General features: G+C 46.5%; 2 protein-coding genes across 8 annotated transcripts in view; one reads left to right on the forward strand and one right to left on the reverse strand.

Annotated features, from left to right (window-relative positions):
• Positions 1 to 19,547, reverse strand: part of CUNH1orf74 (chromosome unknown C1orf74 homolog) — a 123,305-nt gene that overhangs the window by 38,237 nt on the left and 65,521 nt on the right. For 6 of the 7 annotated variants that reach the window (XM_033762238.1, XM_019205850.2, XM_033762240.1 and 3 more), the window contains one exon: positions 6,083 to 6,246. The exons of the other annotated variant lie outside the window; for it this stretch is intronic. The gene's annotated coding sequence lies outside the window, so the exon portion shown is untranslated. The remainder of the gene's footprint in view (positions 1 to 6,082; positions 6,247 to 19,547) is intronic. 7 annotated transcript variants of the gene reach the window in all.
• Hsd11b1 (hydroxysteroid 11-beta dehydrogenase 1) overlaps positions 9,136 to 19,547 on the forward strand; it is a 26,278-nt gene continuing 15,866 nt past the window's right edge. Inside the window, exons 1-5 of the mRNA XM_010613172.3 lie at positions 9,136 to 9,241; positions 11,951 to 12,064; positions 12,818 to 12,948; positions 13,709 to 13,820; positions 13,945 to 14,130. Of these exons, the coding sequence (XP_010611474.1) occupies positions 11,977 to 12,064; positions 12,818 to 12,948; positions 13,709 to 13,820; positions 13,945 to 14,130 (517 nt within the window). The 5' untranslated portion in view covers positions 9,136 to 9,241; positions 11,951 to 11,976. The remainder of the gene's footprint in view (positions 9,242 to 11,950; positions 12,065 to 12,817; positions 12,949 to 13,708; positions 13,821 to 13,944; positions 14,131 to 19,547) is intronic.

Here is a 19,547-nt window from a genome sequence, read left to right on the forward strand (position 1 = left end):
AAAAAAAAAAAAAAAAAATCTGGAAATTTAAAAATTATAATGGAGCATTGGAAAAGAAAATGATAGAAATCCCCCAGAAAGTAGGACAAAAATGAAAAAAGATTTAAAATATGACAATAAAAGATAAGAGATTTAAAAGATCAGCCCAGAAGCTCTAACATTTTCTAACAAGAATTCCAAAAAGAAAGCACAGAGAAAATGGAAGGGAATTCATAAGCAAAAAAACATAACTTCTCCAAAACAAGAGATCTGAGTTTCAATTTTTTAAATTTCCATTTTCATTAGTATATTGTGTGGTACATAAGGGCTGGTTGGTGTAAGTATATAGCACGTCTTCCTTCCTTTTCATTCCCTTTCCCACTTCCCCCGGTCCCTTTCAATTTCTCTACTTTGTACTGAATGGACCCAGTGCGTACCCAACACATGAACAGCAACAATATTAACAACAAAAAACTCGCAGCAAAGACATTATCAAAAAGGTTAGAACCCCAGGAATAAAAGATTTGAAAGGTTCTATACAGAAAAACAATTCGCAAACCAAAGATCCAGAATCCAAAACAACACTGGGGCTTTCTGGGTGTCAACCCTGGAAGCTAGGAACTGAAAGGCGATGCAGCACAATCTTCCAATTGTGAGAGAAAATAGTCTCCAGTCTCGAAATCCTTCCCAGACCAAAAACAAACCAAAGGAAGGTAAAGTAAGACAAGCAGACAGGGCTAACGGGAACTGTCACGCTGGCTTTCATGTTGCTGGGGTCTTATGGAGTAATGCCCACATAAAGATGTAAAAAAGTGAAATATCACTCCTGTATGCAAGTCTCAAAAAAAAAAAAAAATCCCTACCGTTCATGAGGAAATAAATGGAGGAAAAGAATAGGAATTCTCAGATAATAGCAAAGGGCTGTCCTCACAACAAGAGCCTGAAAAACTCATAGGAAGAGAGCTCCAGAGATGTCTCCAAAGGGGGAGCAAACTGATAGATTATCCAATTAATTTGGCCGATTTATTTGAGTTTATAGCTCTTGTCAGAGAGTGGAGAATTTGAACAGCTAAGAAAGCAAACGAATAAAAATGAGAACATTATTAACTCCCACGGGGAAGTAAAGACTAGAAGAAAAGATGCATTCATAATACACAACACAACTCAGCTATAAACAATGAATAACAATAACATGAACACTGATTTATGACTTCATTAAAATAGGGATATTATAGTATTACAAACCTAGAAGAGGAATGAATGTTTGTGTTGCCAAAAAGAAAAAAAATCAAATATTCCTTAGTAGGAAATCAGTAAATAACTTCTAAACCTGCACAATCGAGAAATAGCAACAAAAGTATATTGTCCAAAAAAATATGGCATTGACTCAGGGGGGAATCAAGATTTAACAGTGATTGCCTCTGGGTGGAACCAGAACATGGGGAAGTAAAAAGCAAAAATTGCTGTTATTCATGACAAAGCAGCAGCTTCCCCAGCCACAGTGTCGATGCCCCGAGCCATTAAGTCTCAAGCAAGCTAGGAAGTGCTCACCTGCTCACCCACACTGCCGCTCTCCAGTGTGTCCGCAGGTGACTTCAGAACCACCTGGGAGTGTCCGAGAATCCCAGAGCTGCACAGTGGCATGGTGAAGAGAACCCAGACCCCTCCCAGTTCCACAGGGGAAGGAGCCCCTAGTACAGAATACCCGCTGGGATTTATAGCTAATTTATAGCAAGATGGAGACTGGTGAATGGGAAATTACCAAAAGGAGAGACAGGAAGGGCAACCGACCGGCAGGATTCTTCCGGAGATGTGAGCGGGCCAGAGTCGCCTGGGGCCGGCCAGCGGGAAGCAGAACCTGACCCATAAGGTGGAGGAGCAGGTTGGGGGCAGTTTCCTGCTAACTGACTTAGCAGGGTTCCTGGTTACAGTGGGTTTGTGAGGCAGAACACAGATGAGGCTCACAGAAGGTCCAGCGCCTGGGTAAATGGGGACAAGCGAGAATCCTGGCCAAGACACGGACTCCTGTCTCCTGCCCTTGATGGCGTACTGTGCAGGCCTGGGACAGTAGTCTGAGAAGCTGCCCTTGTTCCCAGGGTGATTCAGGGAGGGCTGGAAAGCACCTAGCTGGATGGAGGCGGTGGGTGTGAGGGCGGGACGAGGGAGCCATCGGTGACCCTGCTGTGGGTGTGCAGCTGTTCCTAGGTTTGTGTGTGGTGAGTCTGTCTCTCCCTCTCCCTCTCCCTCTTTTATCTGGACCCATAAACGCCTCTGGGCTACTGAAAACAATGTCAGAAATGAAGCCGGTGTGAATTTAAATCCCTGCCTTGGTAGCTTTCTCTTCCAGCCCGGGTGCTCCCTCTGCTGGCAGACGCCTGTTAAAGCTCTCAGCGTCCTAAACCCAGCAATCCCCCCAGTTCCCGCCCTCTTAGGTCATTTTTCAGGGCAGTTGCCAAGTCCCCAAACTCCCATTAGATACAAAAATAAAAGATGGACCTGGGAAAGACTCTCTTGACTTACGTTTGTGAGTATATGCAGATTAGGAGGGACAAGCTTAGGCAGAAATACAAGTAAGAAGCACACACGGAAGTTAGCTCTCCGCCTTTTCTTCACCCACTCCCAAGATTTATGGGTAGACAGGGAAGCCACATTCATCTGCCTTCCAAAAATAGAAGGAGGGAAACAAACTGTGCCAAAAAGCTTACTGAATTTGGAAGCAGAGGCAAGGGTTGAACATCCACTGGTTTCCGCAGTTTTCCGAAGTGGCCCTTCCCAGAGCCCTGTGCCATGTCGTCTGGATTCGCGCTGCACATCTGCCCCTCCAGAGACTGTCTCACAGCCCACCCGACCTTTCTTGCAAGCTGAGAAACGCGCGGCTTCAGTGTCTGGCTCAGAGCATAGGCTCGGAAACATCTTAGTGACAGCGCTACTCCTTCCTCCCGCGGAATCACACTGCCCTTCAGATGTGCGCTGCCCCAGGCCCTTGGGGGTGCACCACCCCGCGCTCACCCAGGCCCTGGACAGAATTTCCGCGTGCACCTCCCCGTCCACGAAACGCACGCCTTGTGCACCCCGACCCACAGCGCTTCACTTGCAGCGCCGGAGCTCACTGGGACGGAGCACAGAGCCCAGGACCACTCCCTGTGCTGTCCTTGCCCACCCCCAACCTCTGCCCTCCAGGGCCGCCGAGGCTTGTCCTCCTCGGTTCCGTGTTTCCTCCTGCGCCCAGTGCTCCCCATTCCTCCTCGCCGGCTCCCCTCCCCTGCCCGATTGGTGAGCCGGTCTTATTCCCTCTCTTGGTCTTCACTCTGTCCCTGATGTCCCCACGGATTCCTACGGCTTCGGCTTTGCCTTCTGCAACTTCACTCTTCCAAATCTGGGTCTCTGGCCTAGGCCCTTCTTCTGAGTTCCAAACACCTACCAGGCGCCTACAAGGAAAAGTGACCGAACCACCTCACCCATTTATACTCCAGAAGTGCTGGGCGCCAGTGCACACGGAGACGCAGGCCAGGCTGCTCTGATGGGAAAGCCCCGAGCTAGAATAAAAGTGCAGAGTACTACAGAGAAAGAGGCACCAGGTGTCGGGGTGGGGCTTTCCCCAAGTGTGACTGAGGAGCAGCGCCTGGGGTAGGGGCGGGAAAGCTCCTGGGAAAGAAAGGCAAAGAGCACAAAGAATCTTTAAGCTGAAATAGGGACTCCGGGCTTTATTCTAAGAGCAGTAGGGAACCCTGCATCCTCTGAAGGTGAGAAATGCGCTGACTGGATGTTCTGTGAAGAGGGTGGGCTGGAGCCTCAGGGAACTGCATCGTATTAGTCCACCCATGACTTAAGTTTGACGGTAGGACCACAAGGCTCCTGTTCTATTCTTATGTTTCACAAATTCTACATTTTCATATACTCTTTGGTTCATTCCAAATACATCATAACTGCTTTAAGAATAAATGGTTTTGAGCCGGGCATGGTGGTGCACACCTGTTATCCCAGCTCTTGGGAGGCTGAGGCAGGAGGATCGCCATGAGTTCAAGGCCAGCCTGGGCTACGTAGTGAGCTCAGGGCCAGTCTGCACTACAAAGAGAGATCCTGCCTCAAAAGCCCAAGAATAAATAAATAGTTTGGAGGAGGTAAGACAGGGACATGAATGGGAAGCTGAACACAGCAGAGGCCGGGGCTGGCGTCACGATAGCACGAGGAATCTGGAGATGGCCCTGGACGTGCTCAACAGGGAGAATGACAGGAATTCACAATCATGGATATGGGTTATACCAGGGAAGGTCACAGAGACCCAAGCCTTCTGGTGGGTGGTGAAGTCATCAACTGGAGCGGACATCACTAAGGCGATGGCACATAAACATGACAGAGTCATTAGAGAACACCCTGGCAGTTCTTAAAAAGTTACAACCCCACGGAGCCCCTGGGTGTAGACCCAGGAGGAGTAAAACGCGTACACAGAGACGGACGACAGCAGCATCGCGGAAGGGCTGCACGGGCAGAAGCACAGGAGAGACGACCTAGCCACACACAGCCCACGGCAGTGGAGGGCGCCGGCAGCACGTGGGCGGCTGCTCAACGTCGAAAGCTGCGAAAGGGTCACCGTCACCGGCCTACGCTTCGGCCACAAAAAGGAGAAAAATACTGAGCCACACCACAACACGACTGAACCGCAAAACCTGTGCAAAGTGAAAGAAGTCAAGCACAACTGCCTGCGTCACAGACTGTGCTGCACATGCAGTAGAGGTCCAGAAAAGGCAAGCCCAGGGAGACAGGAAGCGGGTGGCCATCGCAGGCAATCAAGAGGAATGGTAGGTGGCAGGAGAGATCTTTTTCTGGTGATGGAACTGTTCTAAAATGGGGTGGCGGTGATCGTATCTCAATGTTGTAAATAAATTTAAATCGTTGAATTATACATTTAAAATGCATTGATTTTCTTTTTTATTGGTGCACTTTAGACACACATAATGATCACATTAAGCAGAGAATTTGCACCTGTCCGTGATACATCATCCTTCTTTTTTCCCATTCCCCTCCCTTCCCTTCAACCCCTTCCCTTCCTTATTTAAAAAAAGCTTTGTTTCTATTTTTTCCTTGTATTTTTTTCCTTCTCCCCTCCTTCCTTTCTCCCTCCTCCCTCCCTTGTTCCCCTTCTCATTTGAACATTTTCTTCCCATTTTCCAATATCTATTATGCATTTCAGTTCTTATTTCTACTTATAGTTTCTAACACCAGAGAAACAATCTGATATTTAAACATGGGTGTCTGATTTATTTCACTTACGAGTATGGCCTCGAACTGCATCCATTTAGCTGGAAATGTCTCAAGCTTGTCCTTCCTTATGGCTGAGTAATATTCCTTTGTATTAAAAAACCACACTCTATATTCATTGGTTGATAGGCATTTGGGCTACTTCTAAAACTTGGCTATTACAAAGCGTGCTGCTATAAACATGGGTGTGTACATGTCGCTGTGGTGTGATGCTTTTAATTATTTTGAGAAGATACCAAGAAGAGGAAGAGCTGGGTCAAGTGGAATCTCTAATTTCAGACATCTGAGGAAGACCCACACTGATTTCCACAGTGGTTGCACCCGTCTACACTCCCACCAACAGCGGAGAAGTGTTTTTTTTTTCCCCACACCCCTGCCAGCAAGTGCTATTGGATGATTTCTTGATGGTAGCAACTCTTTCTGGGGTGAGACAGAATTGTTTAAATTTGCATTTCTCCAATGACCAGTGCTGTTGAACATTTTTTCATGTATTAAAGAAGATTACACAAACTTTTGGAAACTGGTGAAGATGATAAGAAGAAAAGAGAGAAGAGAGAAAGAAAACAAGAACAGAACACAACAAAAATCTGAAAATGATATTCACATTCACATGAAAACAAGAACAAACCATCCAGGGAAAAAAGCACACTTCAGGGTAGTCTCTGCTGTCACTGGTAGACAGAGGGGCAGAAAGAGCACAGATCTTGAACTCGGTTCTACCTCACTCTGACCTTGGGAGCTGCCAGATGGAGCCAGTCCACGGCTGCTCTGAGCCGGCCTCCCTCCGTGATGGTTACCAGCCAACTGCCCTCTCCGGAGGGATGGCCGAACCCAAATAACTCACCAGTCACTGCAGTCTGCCATGTCCACTGCTCTGTTCCACTGATGCATTTCTCTCTGGAGGGCTCTGGGGTCATCAGTAGTCACCATGCAAGCCGCTCCTCCTATGCAGTGAGTCATAGCTTGGAGAAAGCACTGCTTGCCACCTCCTTCTGCGTTGGGGTCTCTCTAAAATGCAATGATTTTCTAACATAAATTGTACTTCAAAAACACTGTTATATACAATCAGGTCAGTTTTGGCATGCTGATTTTGACATGTTTAAGAAGCATTCAAAAGGAGGTGAACAGACAGGTAAACATACTACCTGAAGCTAGGATGAAGTGATTCACAGGAGAGAGACTTTTAGGACTTATCAGTGTAAAGGCAGCACTACAAGCTAGGAGAGTGAGGGTGATCACCCAGGGGCAATAGAGAAGAAATGAGTGAGGCCAGGATGGAGGCCAACTCCAACTTCGAAGAAATGCTAAAGGGAAAAACAGTCTATAAAGAAAACTGAGAGCAGTCCAAGAAGTAGGTAGAAAACTTAGGGAAGACGGATTGACAGAGGCTGAGGGAAGGGATGTCTAGGGACAGGGCAGAGAAGTAACATGGCAGAGACTATTGAGCAGTGAAGTAAATGTAACAGAACCAACGAGAGGAAGACATGGTAGCAAATTCCATGTGGGCTTGGGCGAACCCAGTAACACTGTTGGGCATAGCTCCGGCAGGCTGCAAATCCTCAGGGACAAGGCCACACCTGAACGGCATGGCAGGGACCTGACATGCTGACAGGACCGTGGGCCGGATGGATGAGCCTGGAGAGTACAGGATATCCACAGTTTTCCACATCAGGCTGGAGGAGGGACGATCGGCCAGTGCACATGCAGAGTTCTGGGTGGGGACAGAGAGACTGCAGAGTTTGGGGGCTTCGTAACTGGAAATAAGAGGCCAGACCTACACACTCCAATAGTAAAGACCCTCAAAACCACGGTCCCTGCTTTCTTCTCCAGGAGTCCTCCTCGGCCTGCATTCCCACCTTGCAATCAGGGATCCGGCCATGAGTTGTTTGGAGTTTCTCAGACATGCCATTCTCTGTCACGCCTCCTTCCACTTTCACTCACAGCCTATTCTGCACGGAAAGTTCTCCGCCCAACCCTCCCTTCCTCCACACGCTCAGTGCTTGCTGCTTCCATTCTTCATTGTGGACCAGGGCCCACCTCTTCCAAGAAGCCTTTCCTACCTGCCCATCCTACACATAGGGTAGACTCTTCCTCTCTCCGCCCACACCATCCACATCAACAGTGACACTGCACACTTCCTTTCACACTGTATTCGTCGAGGGTCTGGAGACAGCTTCATTTTCTGTTTCATTCACTGCGCCTGACCCATGGCAAATGCCACACTAAATAAATGTCTCTAGATGAATCTTCACTCAGTCACCACGTGCTGCATACCCTTTCCTACTTAGAGCCCTTTAGGGTTGTCTGTGGCCAGACTGCTGGACACCGCTGTGGGGAAGGTAACTAAGATGGCTATTGGAAGCCATGGCCCACATCTAATGTGGTCTCTTGGTATACCTCACTTCTCAGTTTGTCAAACAAAACACAGCACATCCAGTTAATCTAAACTCCAGATAACCAAAGATAAATGTGTCAGTATATCAGTGAGAGTCTCTCAATAGCTGAGACAGATAGATCAACAGATAGATAAATAGATATCCTTTACAAGTATTCATTGTTTCTCTGAAACTCAAATTTAACTGGGCATCGTACATGTTTGCTTGTTAAGTCTGGCAATCCCATTTCCCACCAGAGGGAAGTGCATCTCTAATTCTGAAGTCACAGGCACACTAAGAAACTCAATGGCTGTACCTGTTCTGTCACTTTGATGGGCCTGCTGCAAGTTGCTTGGCCAACACAACAGAGCATTCAAGGGGCTGAGTGCAGTGGTCCCTCCCACAGCTCCCTATGCTGCTGCTGTTTCTGCAAACTTTCCAAGGAGATGTGTTTCCACCGTGGTGAGTCCCCTTTCCTGGGGTGTCTCACGTGAGACCTTGAAAGCTCAACCAGAAAAGCCTGGAAAGCTCCTACTGCAGTGGGGGTTACCATCACTGAGGCACGGCCACACTGGGGGACAGGGATCCAGCTGAACTTGTTCACAAAGCGGGGAGCCCACACTCTCCCAGGCAACCTGGTTCCTACAGGGGTCCCGCTGCACAGGCCACGCCTGCTAGGGGTAGCGATTTATTCCACCTCGTTTGATGTTCCCAGACCTGAGTTGCCATTAGGTAGGAAACATGGGGGAATCTGTCCTAGGGGGAGTAGGATTGAGCAAAAGGATTGACAAATATAACCTCCTCCCTCATGAGACACATCAGGGAAGGCTCAGGGGTGGAGCCCTTGCCCAGTGTGGGGCACTAGGATCAATCCTCCAGGGCTGCAAGAAGAAAGCGAGAAGAGTCTGTTGCTGGATAAACTTATATAAAACAGTAACTTTTCTCCTGTCATGGGGAACAGATTTTGGCAGCTGTGGTAGATTTATGAGTTCCAAAAATCAAACCTGAAGAAAACGGGTGCGGGGGTGGGGTGAGAAAAGGAGAATTTCATACTCTGATATAAAGCTAGCTTCTCTCCAGTTCCAACATTTTGATACCCTTCTCCCTTGGGAAGGCAGAACCTCTGAATGCTCCTCTTTTACTCTGAGGTTACCGCCAGCAGGACTCATTTCCAAAAATGCAGGGCCACTTTCTTAACAAAGCTACCAAAATTCATGAAAAGTGGCACAGCCACTGCCTCAGTAATGACCGGCGTCCCTGCATGCTGAATGCAGGGAAATCACCATCCGCTTCTCACACGCATGACCATCTCCTCTCATCCTCCAGCTTGGCCGTCCTCACAGGGCCCTCTCCTGTTACCCCAGCCACTCTTGTCAAGGCTCAAGTAATCAAAGGCCTTGTCCCAGCCAGGCCCTCTGTATACTCCCAGTAGGAGGAGCCACTCCGTGCGAGTATTTGCAAACCGCAGGGCTGCACTGAAGGTGCCCTCCAAACCTGTCCTACACTACAGGTGGTCAGCATGTGGCTGAGGAGGAGGAGCTGAGGTGGGGCCAGCAGTCAGCTTCCTTCGCTACGGAAGGAAAAGAAACGGGTGGATCCAGAAGAGTGTAGCTCAAGACAGCCGCAAGGTGAAACTGCCAAATTTCCTTTTTGCTTTGTCTTAATTTGATGAGAATCCCAGGAAAAAGGCTTTGGGGGTGGGTTTGATTTGTGGATTTGATTCAGAATACTGAATCTCAGTGATTTCCATGGATTAAACCAGGCTCCAGAAAGATGGCAATGTTCATACTGCTACAGCCTTTCAGAAACTGAACTAAAACAGCAAAAGCTGGTTGAACAAGCTTTTATTTTCCAATGAGACTTGAGGGAATGGAGAGATGCAAAAATAAAAAAGACAGAAGCTATGTCCTCCTGGAGCTGACAAACTAATGAGAGAACCAGCTGTGTAAATGCAGACATGTGGTGGACTTGGTGTTTATTATGTAACAGTCAAAATATGGCCCTCAAGGGTCCCCCTGACCCTCTTAGAGTCTAAAACATCAGAACTATTTTCATAATCACACTAAGGCATTATTTGACTTTTCTAGAGGCCACAGGACATGTGATAAGGTCATTGTCTGACTGCTAATGGAGAGTTTTCTTGAGTTTTTAAAAATCCTGTGTTGATTTCTAATATATCAATACCAGTAACTGTAGAGAAAAGATATGTGCACAGGTCCTCGGAGGTCCATGATAATTTTTAAGGGTATCAAGAGAAGCTGAGACCAAAGTGTTTGAGAACCACTGAGATTTATCACTACAATTACATTACACATATTTGTATCTCATCAGTCCATTTTATGTAACAATTTCCATCTAACTCCATGAGAATGATTTTACTGAATGCTTTTCCTACTTCCATTGCACGATAGCTACTAGGGCATCTAATTATTAATCTGTTCGTGTCACTGAGTTTAAAGGTGCCCTGTGAAGTTACACAATGTTCGGCCTTATTTAATTGAGCCAACATTCCGTGATCATTTCGTTTTGTGTTCTCTTACCCTGAACTTTATCTCACTTTTATTATTTTTGCTTACTCTAAAGTTACATTTTCTGCAGTGGCCTTTACAATTGTTTTTGGGGAAGTTCAGAGAACAAATCTCCCTATTCCGCCCACCTTTCTATCCTTTCAACAATATCGTACTCAGAAGCCACTCTTCAGTGTTTCCCGAGTTTCACTGTAACAGTAGAGGGTTTAGAGGCTAACCTTGCACTTTCTTCCTCAAGGGGGTGAAAGTGGAGTCTGGGGTGTGACGCATCTTGTTTGCATAAGTCCCTTATTTAAAAGTATACAAATTCTTCTCACAGTGCTAACAGGGTGTTATCTAATTTTCACATGAATTTTATCTTTATCCTATTTTTGGCCTCCATGAACCCTGAGCTCTGTCTAGCTCTCCACTGTTTTCCAATCGTCATTGCTTTCTGGAACTTAACTTCACAGCTGTGGACCTTTGTTGACAAATTGTTTCATCTCCTCTGGGTCTTAAATTGTTTTCGCTTACTCTGAAGTGAAAGCTCACTGTTTCCAGAGACTGTATTTAGGGCTGTAATAATTCAGTTTATCTTAACTTTGTGTAAATCCAGCCCTCCCCATCCCAACTCCATCTCTCCTCCAAACCACCGATGCTCAGTCTTATTTCGCATGTAAGACTGTACCTCTGTTACACTGATAATTTACAGAATAGTATATGCTTTGTGACTGACAACATCTGTGATTTGACTTTGGTTTTAAATTCAAAAACTTAACAATGACACATACTAAAGTCTTTCTCTTGCTACAGATATGCCTAGCTAGTTACTCCTGCGTTGCCCTCATAATGAATTCTAAACTGCTGTGGGTTTCCTCCCTGCCCTTATACTGTTACTCCGTCTGTTTCCAGCTGCCGTGTGCTCGCTGCATGCTAGTTGGCTTCAAGAGCACTGGGTGTTTTTTCCTCCTGCACCACGGCTCCTCTTCCTCAACCCTCCTCATGTTTCTCATCCTGCTACAGCATTTACATGACCCAGTTTAACAGCTTACTGCCTTTTTCGTTTGGGCACACATTATGTGTTCTCTATTCTCTGTTAAAGTAATAAGTGTGTGTTCCACTGCACTTGACTGTGAGTCCTGAATTGGTCTTGGGTTTCCCGCCATCTGGGTTCTGCCTGGATTGCAAATTCTCTTTGATGTTGTAATACTGTTTCATTGAGCTTGAGTGTGGGGTTTATAAGGTTTGTTTGCTTTCATTTATTTTTTTCTCCAACATGTGTGCATTTATTCTCAAGCTTATTTTACTGCCTTGTGCTGTTATTTTTAATTGCTTCCGACTGGGGGTGGGGCTGAGGGTGAGACTGGGCTTGCACTTGGCTCCTGCTGCTGTTACTCATATGTCCCCGGAAGTCCGCATGCGCGCGCTCTCTCGCGTACTCTCTCTCTCTCTCTCTCTCTCCTTCTCCCTGCCTGGGACAAACCACCCTTGAAAGGCCATTGATCCCTGGCACAGATGGTGTTAAGAGGAAGACGGGCTCAAGCAGGGATGCTCGGGAATCCAGTCTTGTACAGTCATGAGCTTGGCCATCTGGAAGTCTCTTCTTGCTCAATGAGATGGAGTAAACATTGTCCATTATGAAATCCACCACGCAGGCTGCCAGGGACAAATGGGATCCCACCCAAAGCCAATCACTGCTCTGACAGGGAAACTGGCTAGCGCTGCCTGAGAGTACTCCAGCTTCCCCGTCCCTGATGTCACAATTCTGAGGCTGCTGCCCGTCTAGGAGGTTGTAGAAAGCTCTGTAGGTTCTCTCTGTGTGTCCTACAGGGCTCCTCGGGCCAGGTCCCCTTCTGATGGCTTTTCTGAAAAAATACCTCCTCCCCATTCTGATGGTCTTCTTGGCCTACTACTACTATTCTGCACATGAGGAGTTCAGACCAGGTAAGTACCAATGTGTCTCATTTCGGTAAAATAGATTAGAAAACACGGGCACTAAAGTCTTCTTCAGGATCAAGATGTGCTCCTGATCCCTGGTGCTGCTGAAAAAGACAGAACCTGAAAGTGGGGTGCCATGCCTGTGTTCTCCAGCCACAGGCTGTGGGTAGGAGGGACCTGGGGAGGGTGATCGTGCAACCCAAAGCTTGCCAAATAGTCCAAGCTTTACTTGGCACCTGAAGGAGAAGTAATTAAAATCCTCCACAGAAACAAAGGTATTTTCCCAAATTCACAAGGCAACCAGAAAATGGGGCTCAATAGAAAGGTTGATAATCAGGAGACAAAACAGGATCCTGGGGTTGATGACTAAGTAGAGGGAGGAAAAACCCCTGGAATCTCTATCAGTGTGTTTCGATTACTTTTTAAGTTTTCTTTCCACTAATCAAATTAGCTGAGTCTGTTGATGTTTGGGATGCCAGAATTTAGCTGAACCGCCTCCTTCCTGGCCTTGTCCTTATGTTCTCACACGTGGAGGATTCTGGAAATGACAGATAAGAGCCAGTCTTGGTTTTGAGCAAACAGGCCAAACCTCCCTCTACAGCTTGTTTATAAATGATGAGCAGCTCCTTCAGTGACACACGCTGACCTTGGCTCTTAACCTTTAAAACTGTGACATGAAACGAGACTCCTCATACCATGGATGGGGGGACAGTGCTGCCAAGTGCAGTGTGGTCCTCACTTCTTTGTGGTCTTCCCCAGAGATGCTCCAAGGAAAGAAAGTGATTGTCACAGGGGCCAGCAAGGGGATTGGAAGGGAAATGGCTTATCACCTGGCGAAGATGGGAGCCCATGTGGTGTTGACAGCGAGGTCAAGAGAAGCCCTTCAGAAGGTGAGGGTTCTTCGCCCTTGGCCCACGCCCCTGCACTGCCGACTGTGCTCTTACATCTACTCACAGATGGACACAAAAGCCAGCAATCTCCTCTATCTCCTCTCTGTCTCTTCCTCTTTAAATCTTGCATTCTCATGTACAGGTTCAAACAGCCAACATCCACAGGGATATAAAAATATGCATTTAAGCATTTGTCCGTACACACACACACACACACACACACACACACACACACACAGCCACAAAATTCTTGAGTTGTATATGGTCACATTCATACCTATTCATGTACATTTACCCATGGGATCATACGTATTTAACTGTATTTTGATACTGAAAACCCAGTACTTACTGACAAATCCACATCCTCATGCCTATGTGGACTCTGAGGCACACTTCCCATCACGGATTCACAAGACTGGTAGGTACTAACATTCACAGACCTGGAGCTATCCGCTTGGAAACCAGTGCCTATACCCATGGTGCATTCAGAAACATCTACTCACAAACACTACAAGGACAGGTCACAGACTTAATCCCTGGCACAGTAATGATTTATCCATTTAAGCTCTACCATCCTTCAGAAAACATTTCTAAGGACAATGTTTATGAAAGATCAGTGAACACCCCCCCCACACACACACCATTTCTCATTTAAACAGGGACATGAACAATCTCTCATTTAAGCCCTAATTGCTTCAAACACTGTACCCAAAAGCCCGCAGCGAGGTCAACCGTTGATGTTGTTGTCGTGACTCTGCAGGTGGTATCCCGCTGCTTAGAGCTCGGGGCAGCCTCTGCACACTACATTGCTGGCAACATGGAAGACATGCCCTTTGCAGAACAATTTGTTGCTGAAGCAGGAAAGCTCATGGGTGAGGCTGCTTCTCCTCTTTCCTTCTCTGAAATTTGCCCAAGGGTCACCCCAGAGCTTTTGGGAGGGGAAGGGGAAGATGGCAAACCCCAAATGGTTTCTCTCAACACAGCCATCTCCTGCAGGAGGAATAGACGTGCTCATTCTCAACCACGTCCTCTACACTCCTCTGACTTTTTTTCATGGTGAGATCAACATGGTGCGCAAAGCCATGGAGGTCAACTTCCACAGCTTTGTGGTCCTGAGTGTAGCCGCCTTGCCCATGCTGAAGCAGAGCAATGGAAGCATAGCCGTCGTCTCCTCGCTGGCCGGTGAGTGGGCCTGGGACCAGGGTGGAAGGGAGGTGCAAAACAGGCAAGAGCTTGTGCAAGGCTCTGTGAAGAACGTGAATTTTTATCAGTGTCTATGCAGAGACATGACAACACGAACTTGAAGTTGAAACGCTCACAGTTCTATTAAGGAAAAGTCAGTTAACAGATATGCACAGATGGGCAGGTATGGGAAGGGACTTGGGCATGTAAATTCAGTGAGGGCCGGGAGTGCTGAGTAAGACAGTGTTAAGAACTACTGGGCCATAAGAAGTATTAGTCACAGAAGATGAGCTAAAAAAATCCCTGTTGGTAACAGAAAAAAGTGGTTCATGGTGCCCATGAGAAGCCTGGTGGTTTGTGATCTACAAATGGAAGATCAAGGGGTGTCTAGGGGCTGCTAAAGCTCAGCCTATCCCAGTGTCTGCCATGGAGGGACCTGGTCGCAAAGGATAAAAAAGACTTTGCCTCCTCTGTGAAAAAGATCCATAGGCCGGTGAAGGTAACTGACCCGAAAGCAGAAGTGACAGCTGAAACACCATTAGCAACATACCTAGTGTTTAGCTGGGGCAAAACGAAATGAGTAGCAGCAACAGCAACAAAGATACTAACAGACCTGCCTGTGCTGGGCATATTCTCCAAAGTCTTGTTACATAAAACTCCACTTTAAACAACCTAGCAGGCAGGAGTGGGGAGGGAAGAAACAGGGCAGAAAAATGGGACCAAGGGCTCTAGATAGTGGCAGCCGACAGAAGTTATCACCAGTAAAGGGTCAGAGTGTGTCTGGCTTGGGGGATTCCTGGGCCCATTTATCATGGATCCAGAACAGAAGTTCTACACATCCTACTGCTTAGTCTGTTAGAAGGATGTGCCTGGAAGGTCCAAACACCAGGACCATCTAAATGTAGCTCCTGGCAATATTAAAACTAATGACCCAGAGGATGCTGTAAACTGCCATGCCCTTCACAGACATCCATTCTTACTGAAACCAGTAATGACGTGTGTCATACAGAGCTCTCCTGTCGGCCCAGCCGAGGCCTGCACAGTCACTGGATAAATAAAGGGCAGCATAGCTGTGCTACCCAACAAACCCAGCAATTGATATGCGTCCCTGTGCTTCCACCAACACAGACTCCCCACCCTCCCAGCCACAGGCGCTCTGGCCTGAAGGAAAGGAGAGCTTCCAGATGCATACTGAGTGGGAGGGTGCTGGGCACACCCCCAGTCCATCACAGGGCATTGGCCACAAACATCACCTCAGTCAGGGTGGAGGTGGCATTAATGATTTCAGTGGATTAGATGATACATTCATTCTAAGTAAGGAAGTTTCACCTTTGCTTGGAGAATTTAACTTTCATAATGTGCTCAGAAGAAATAAGAATTACTGTAGAAGCCCAGAGGCATGGTGAAACTCTGATAACCTCTGTTTCCATATATCTTCCACACCTACAAATGACACTTGGTGGTTTTCACAGGCGCTGAGAGGTAGAAATTTAGTTGAACTACTACTCCTCAGATCAACTGCTTGGATAGCCAAGAGTTCAGACTTTCTGCTTTGAAGCCTATCTGTGATCTTGCAAAGTACAGACACACTGCTTCCTCCCCCCAGTTAATTCTTTGCTCCATGATACAGTCTCTCAAAGTCAGTGCACATGTTCATTAATCCTTCCTACTTAAAATCTGAAGTGCACAAACACAGGATACCAAACATCAAGTTAGTCCAAGATTAGCACAAGAGTACTGGTGTAGATTTCAATCATTTCTCCTAGGGAATACATTGTTTACTGAATTGCAGTGAAAAGCAATTATTTTATTCCAAATGCCCTTCCAGGTATTACATTACTGAAAGTTGTGGAAGGAACTGGCAAGTGACACACAGAGATGAGCTGAATGAAAGTAAATTTTTTTTAAGTTTATTCTGTCGACAAAAGGTCGATCACACTGAGAGCAGTGTCAGTGACCGACCTCCTATTGGGTTGCAGCTTCTTCTTTTATAGGTTTTACAGCTATGGTCTCATTCAGGAGGTTACATTTCATTTCCTCAGTTCACATTACCCAGGTACAAATTACAGCAACAAGACCGTTCATTTTAACCCAGACATAACAACTCCTTTTAGTTAGGGAGTTTACCTTAAGATTCATCGAGCTATCTATTCTAGTGCACGGAAGGGGGTGTTCAAGGCCAGGGATGAGGCCAAATGTCACATTTCATGGTCAACGCCTCCCGTGTCTGTTAATTTTGAACTAAACAAAGTAGATTTCTGTTAGAGACAGCAGAAGTCACTTTATATTTTTTAGGTTTTTAGATTTACAAAAATGCTCTCTATCAAAAATCTTATACCTTTAATATTCTCAAGACTCAGCTACTTCTTGAGTAATAACAGCGGCAGTACCAACGCCCTGACAGCACCTTAAGAGGACACATCCATCCACAGTCCAGCCTTCTGAGCAAGTCTCCATGCGTAACACCTAAGCAGTTTCCCTCTTTCTACCACACGCTAGTTTAGACATATGTTTAGATGCTACAATAACAGAGACCCAAATTCACAATATTTTAACATCCAAATTTCTTTTTCTACCATGAAACAGCCTGGGATAGGCAGCTCAGGGCTGATATGGTAGTTCTACCCTATGACACTATCCAAAACCCTTCAGTCTCAGAAGCAGCACCACCAAAATTTGCTTCACCTGCATTTCTAGCTAGAGAAAATGCAGAAAGAAGGGTGCTTGAAAGCTGTACTCTCCTGCCACTGCTGGCTACAACTGTGCTTTTTACTCAAAGTGGACCTGTATCCAATGAAAACTCAGGGTTTTTACATCTACAAAAGGGACTAATATTACTTAACAACTAATCTCTTCCACATCATCAAAAAACATAAGAAAATTATGCCCTCCAGGCCACCCCGCATGTACCACATACACAAATATGCATACACACACATATGTGCGCGCACGCACACACACACACACACACACACACACGTGTGCGTACACATAACTCTCTCATGTTCAAGGTCCATCACAAAAACAAAATCTCTTACATCAGGCAATGGGTTCATGACAGAGCAGGAGAGAAAAACGGGGGAATGCCCAATTGGTATTTGTTAAACAATCTGAAACAGAAAAACTAATACTGGAATTTGACTTTTAAAAATATCACTGGATTGGACAGAGAACATTTGAAAACATCTGGCAAAGCCTATCTCCCATTAGTCACATGGGTTCTTCAGGTTAGTTCTACAAGATGGAGCCAATTTCCACTTTTGAGTCCCTTGGCCTCCTGGACCCCGTGGCCACAGCGCACCTGGTCAGGTCAGTTATATACACATAGGCGCAGGCCCAGCGTGCTCTGCAGCCCCCCCTTTACCCCCTGGGGGAACTGCCACAAGCCCCACCATCCCTCTCTACTCCTCTCAAAATCTGTTTGACCCCCCCACTTTATATGAAATCTTTCTCAGGACTCACCAGAGCCACTTAAGTATTTGCTCTTTGTCTTTACTGCCCTAGGATGTCACCCTTACAAGTCCTACTTTCTGTTGTTCCATGGGGGGACCCCAATGCCATGAATAACCGTAACGTTCAAGCACTGGACACACAGGGCAGGTGTAAGTGTAGGTGTAGTCATTGTTCTGTACCAAGGAAGATGAAAGGCGTATTTCACAGTTAGACTAGACACGCTAACACACTGGGCTTCTGAACTCTTTAGAGTGAAAATGCACTGAGAGGAATAAGGAACCCTGTCAGGAACCCTACATGTTCAGCCCTCTCTTCCAAAGCGTCTCTGTTACCCATGAACTTTCCTTCAAATAAATCTTCTTTTTAAACTTTCAACATATCCACATATATAATTAATTTTTTGTTTTATGCATTCCTTTTCTGGTTTCCTCATTTACAGCATTGTTTCATTTTACTTTTAAAATGTAAACATATAGGATTCCAGGCACACTGAGTAGACTAGCCAGGGGCAAGTATCCCCTAAGACAGTGAAAAACTCAAACCCAGAAATGAAGCCTCTTGTTGGACCTACTCTATTTGTCAGGTGAGAGCTGCCTGTGTGGTCCAAATCTATTTCAAGAATTCAGCATTACAAGTGGGGGCAGGGAACCAGGTTTCTCAACTACACACACCAACTGACGGGGTGTCGAATGTCCATAATGTTGTTTTGCACAAAGAAAAGAATATTTGGATGTTAATCTCATCTGGCCTTCAGCGGGGCACCCATTCCTTCCTGAAATGGAGGTCAGCTCCGAATGTATGCTGTGCTCTGGGGTGTGGTGGCAGGGTCAGGGACCTGAAGGCTAGGATGTGAAAAGGCCTTAGAAATAGAGTAGAAAGCATTGTTACCCTCAATGAAATTGTTGCAATTGTTCTAAGAAAATAAGTGTTTTACCTTTAAGTCCAACCACTCCAGAAGTAAGTTTCAGGGAGACTCTTTCCAGGATGAACATAGTGCTGGCAGGGTCTTAGGGAAAGAGCCCTGGCTCCAGGGTTCGGGCTGATGAGCCTTGGCCACCCAGCGCAAGTGTCGGTCGGGGAGAGGCACAGCAGAGAGAGGGCAAGAAAGGCGCGCCTATCAGGGCAGCTGCACTGGGAGGCTCAGGGTCTGTCTTTGAGGAGCTGACATTTTTAGAAAAAGGGAAAACAGGTGAGGTTTGGGGGCCTCCATAGCCAGCAGGGTAGGCAACCCTAGTCCGGCAGGGATCCGGTTGATCATGACTTCCTTATGGCTCTTGGAGGCGGTGCTGGGTGAGTCCCGTGGCTCAGGGGAACATGGCAGTCCCCGAGGGAGGCCTGCTCCTGCGTGAGGTGGCAGCCTCGGTGGGCAGCATTCAAGGTGGTGCAACTCCAGGAGGGCTGCACAGGGCGCTGTGAAAGCCAGCTGCTGAATGTCCCTGCGCATGGCAGGAAGGGCGATAGCTGTGCTCATCTGAGCCTCCTCAGTCTTCAGAAATGAGAGCTAGGTAAACCAAGGGCTGATGAGCCCTGTGTCAGCGGGTTTAAGCAGACTCCTGTCTGTGACCAGCATGTCTAGGAGAGAGCTGTTCCCAACAACTTTGTAAGACATTTTAGGACATAAAAGTGACATGCACACATTCATAAACACTTGGAAAACGAAGAAAAGTATAAACTGAACTAAAAAACTGAACAAAAAATCATCCATCATCCTATAGTATAGATATGATCGTGCTAATATTTTAGAGAATTTCCTTCCAAAGATATCAATGTATTGACTGAGATATAGAGGCAGATATGGTATAATTATTTTCCTAGTGCCAGACGCGGAGGTTGCTACTTTAAAAATCCTACAATAGGGCTGGGGATTTAGCTCAGTGGTGCCATGCCTGCCTCGCAAGTGCAAGGGCCTGAGTTCAATCCCTGGTACAAAAAAAAAAAAAAAAAAAAAAGAAAGAAATCCTACA

This window comes from Fukomys damarensis, unplaced genomic scaffold, assembly GCF_012274545.1.
Source record: "Fukomys damarensis isolate Sample0158 unplaced genomic scaffold, DMR_v1.0_HiC HiC_scaffold_11, whole genome shotgun sequence".
Lineage (NCBI taxonomy): Eukaryota > Metazoa > Chordata > Mammalia > Rodentia > Bathyergidae > Fukomys > Fukomys damarensis.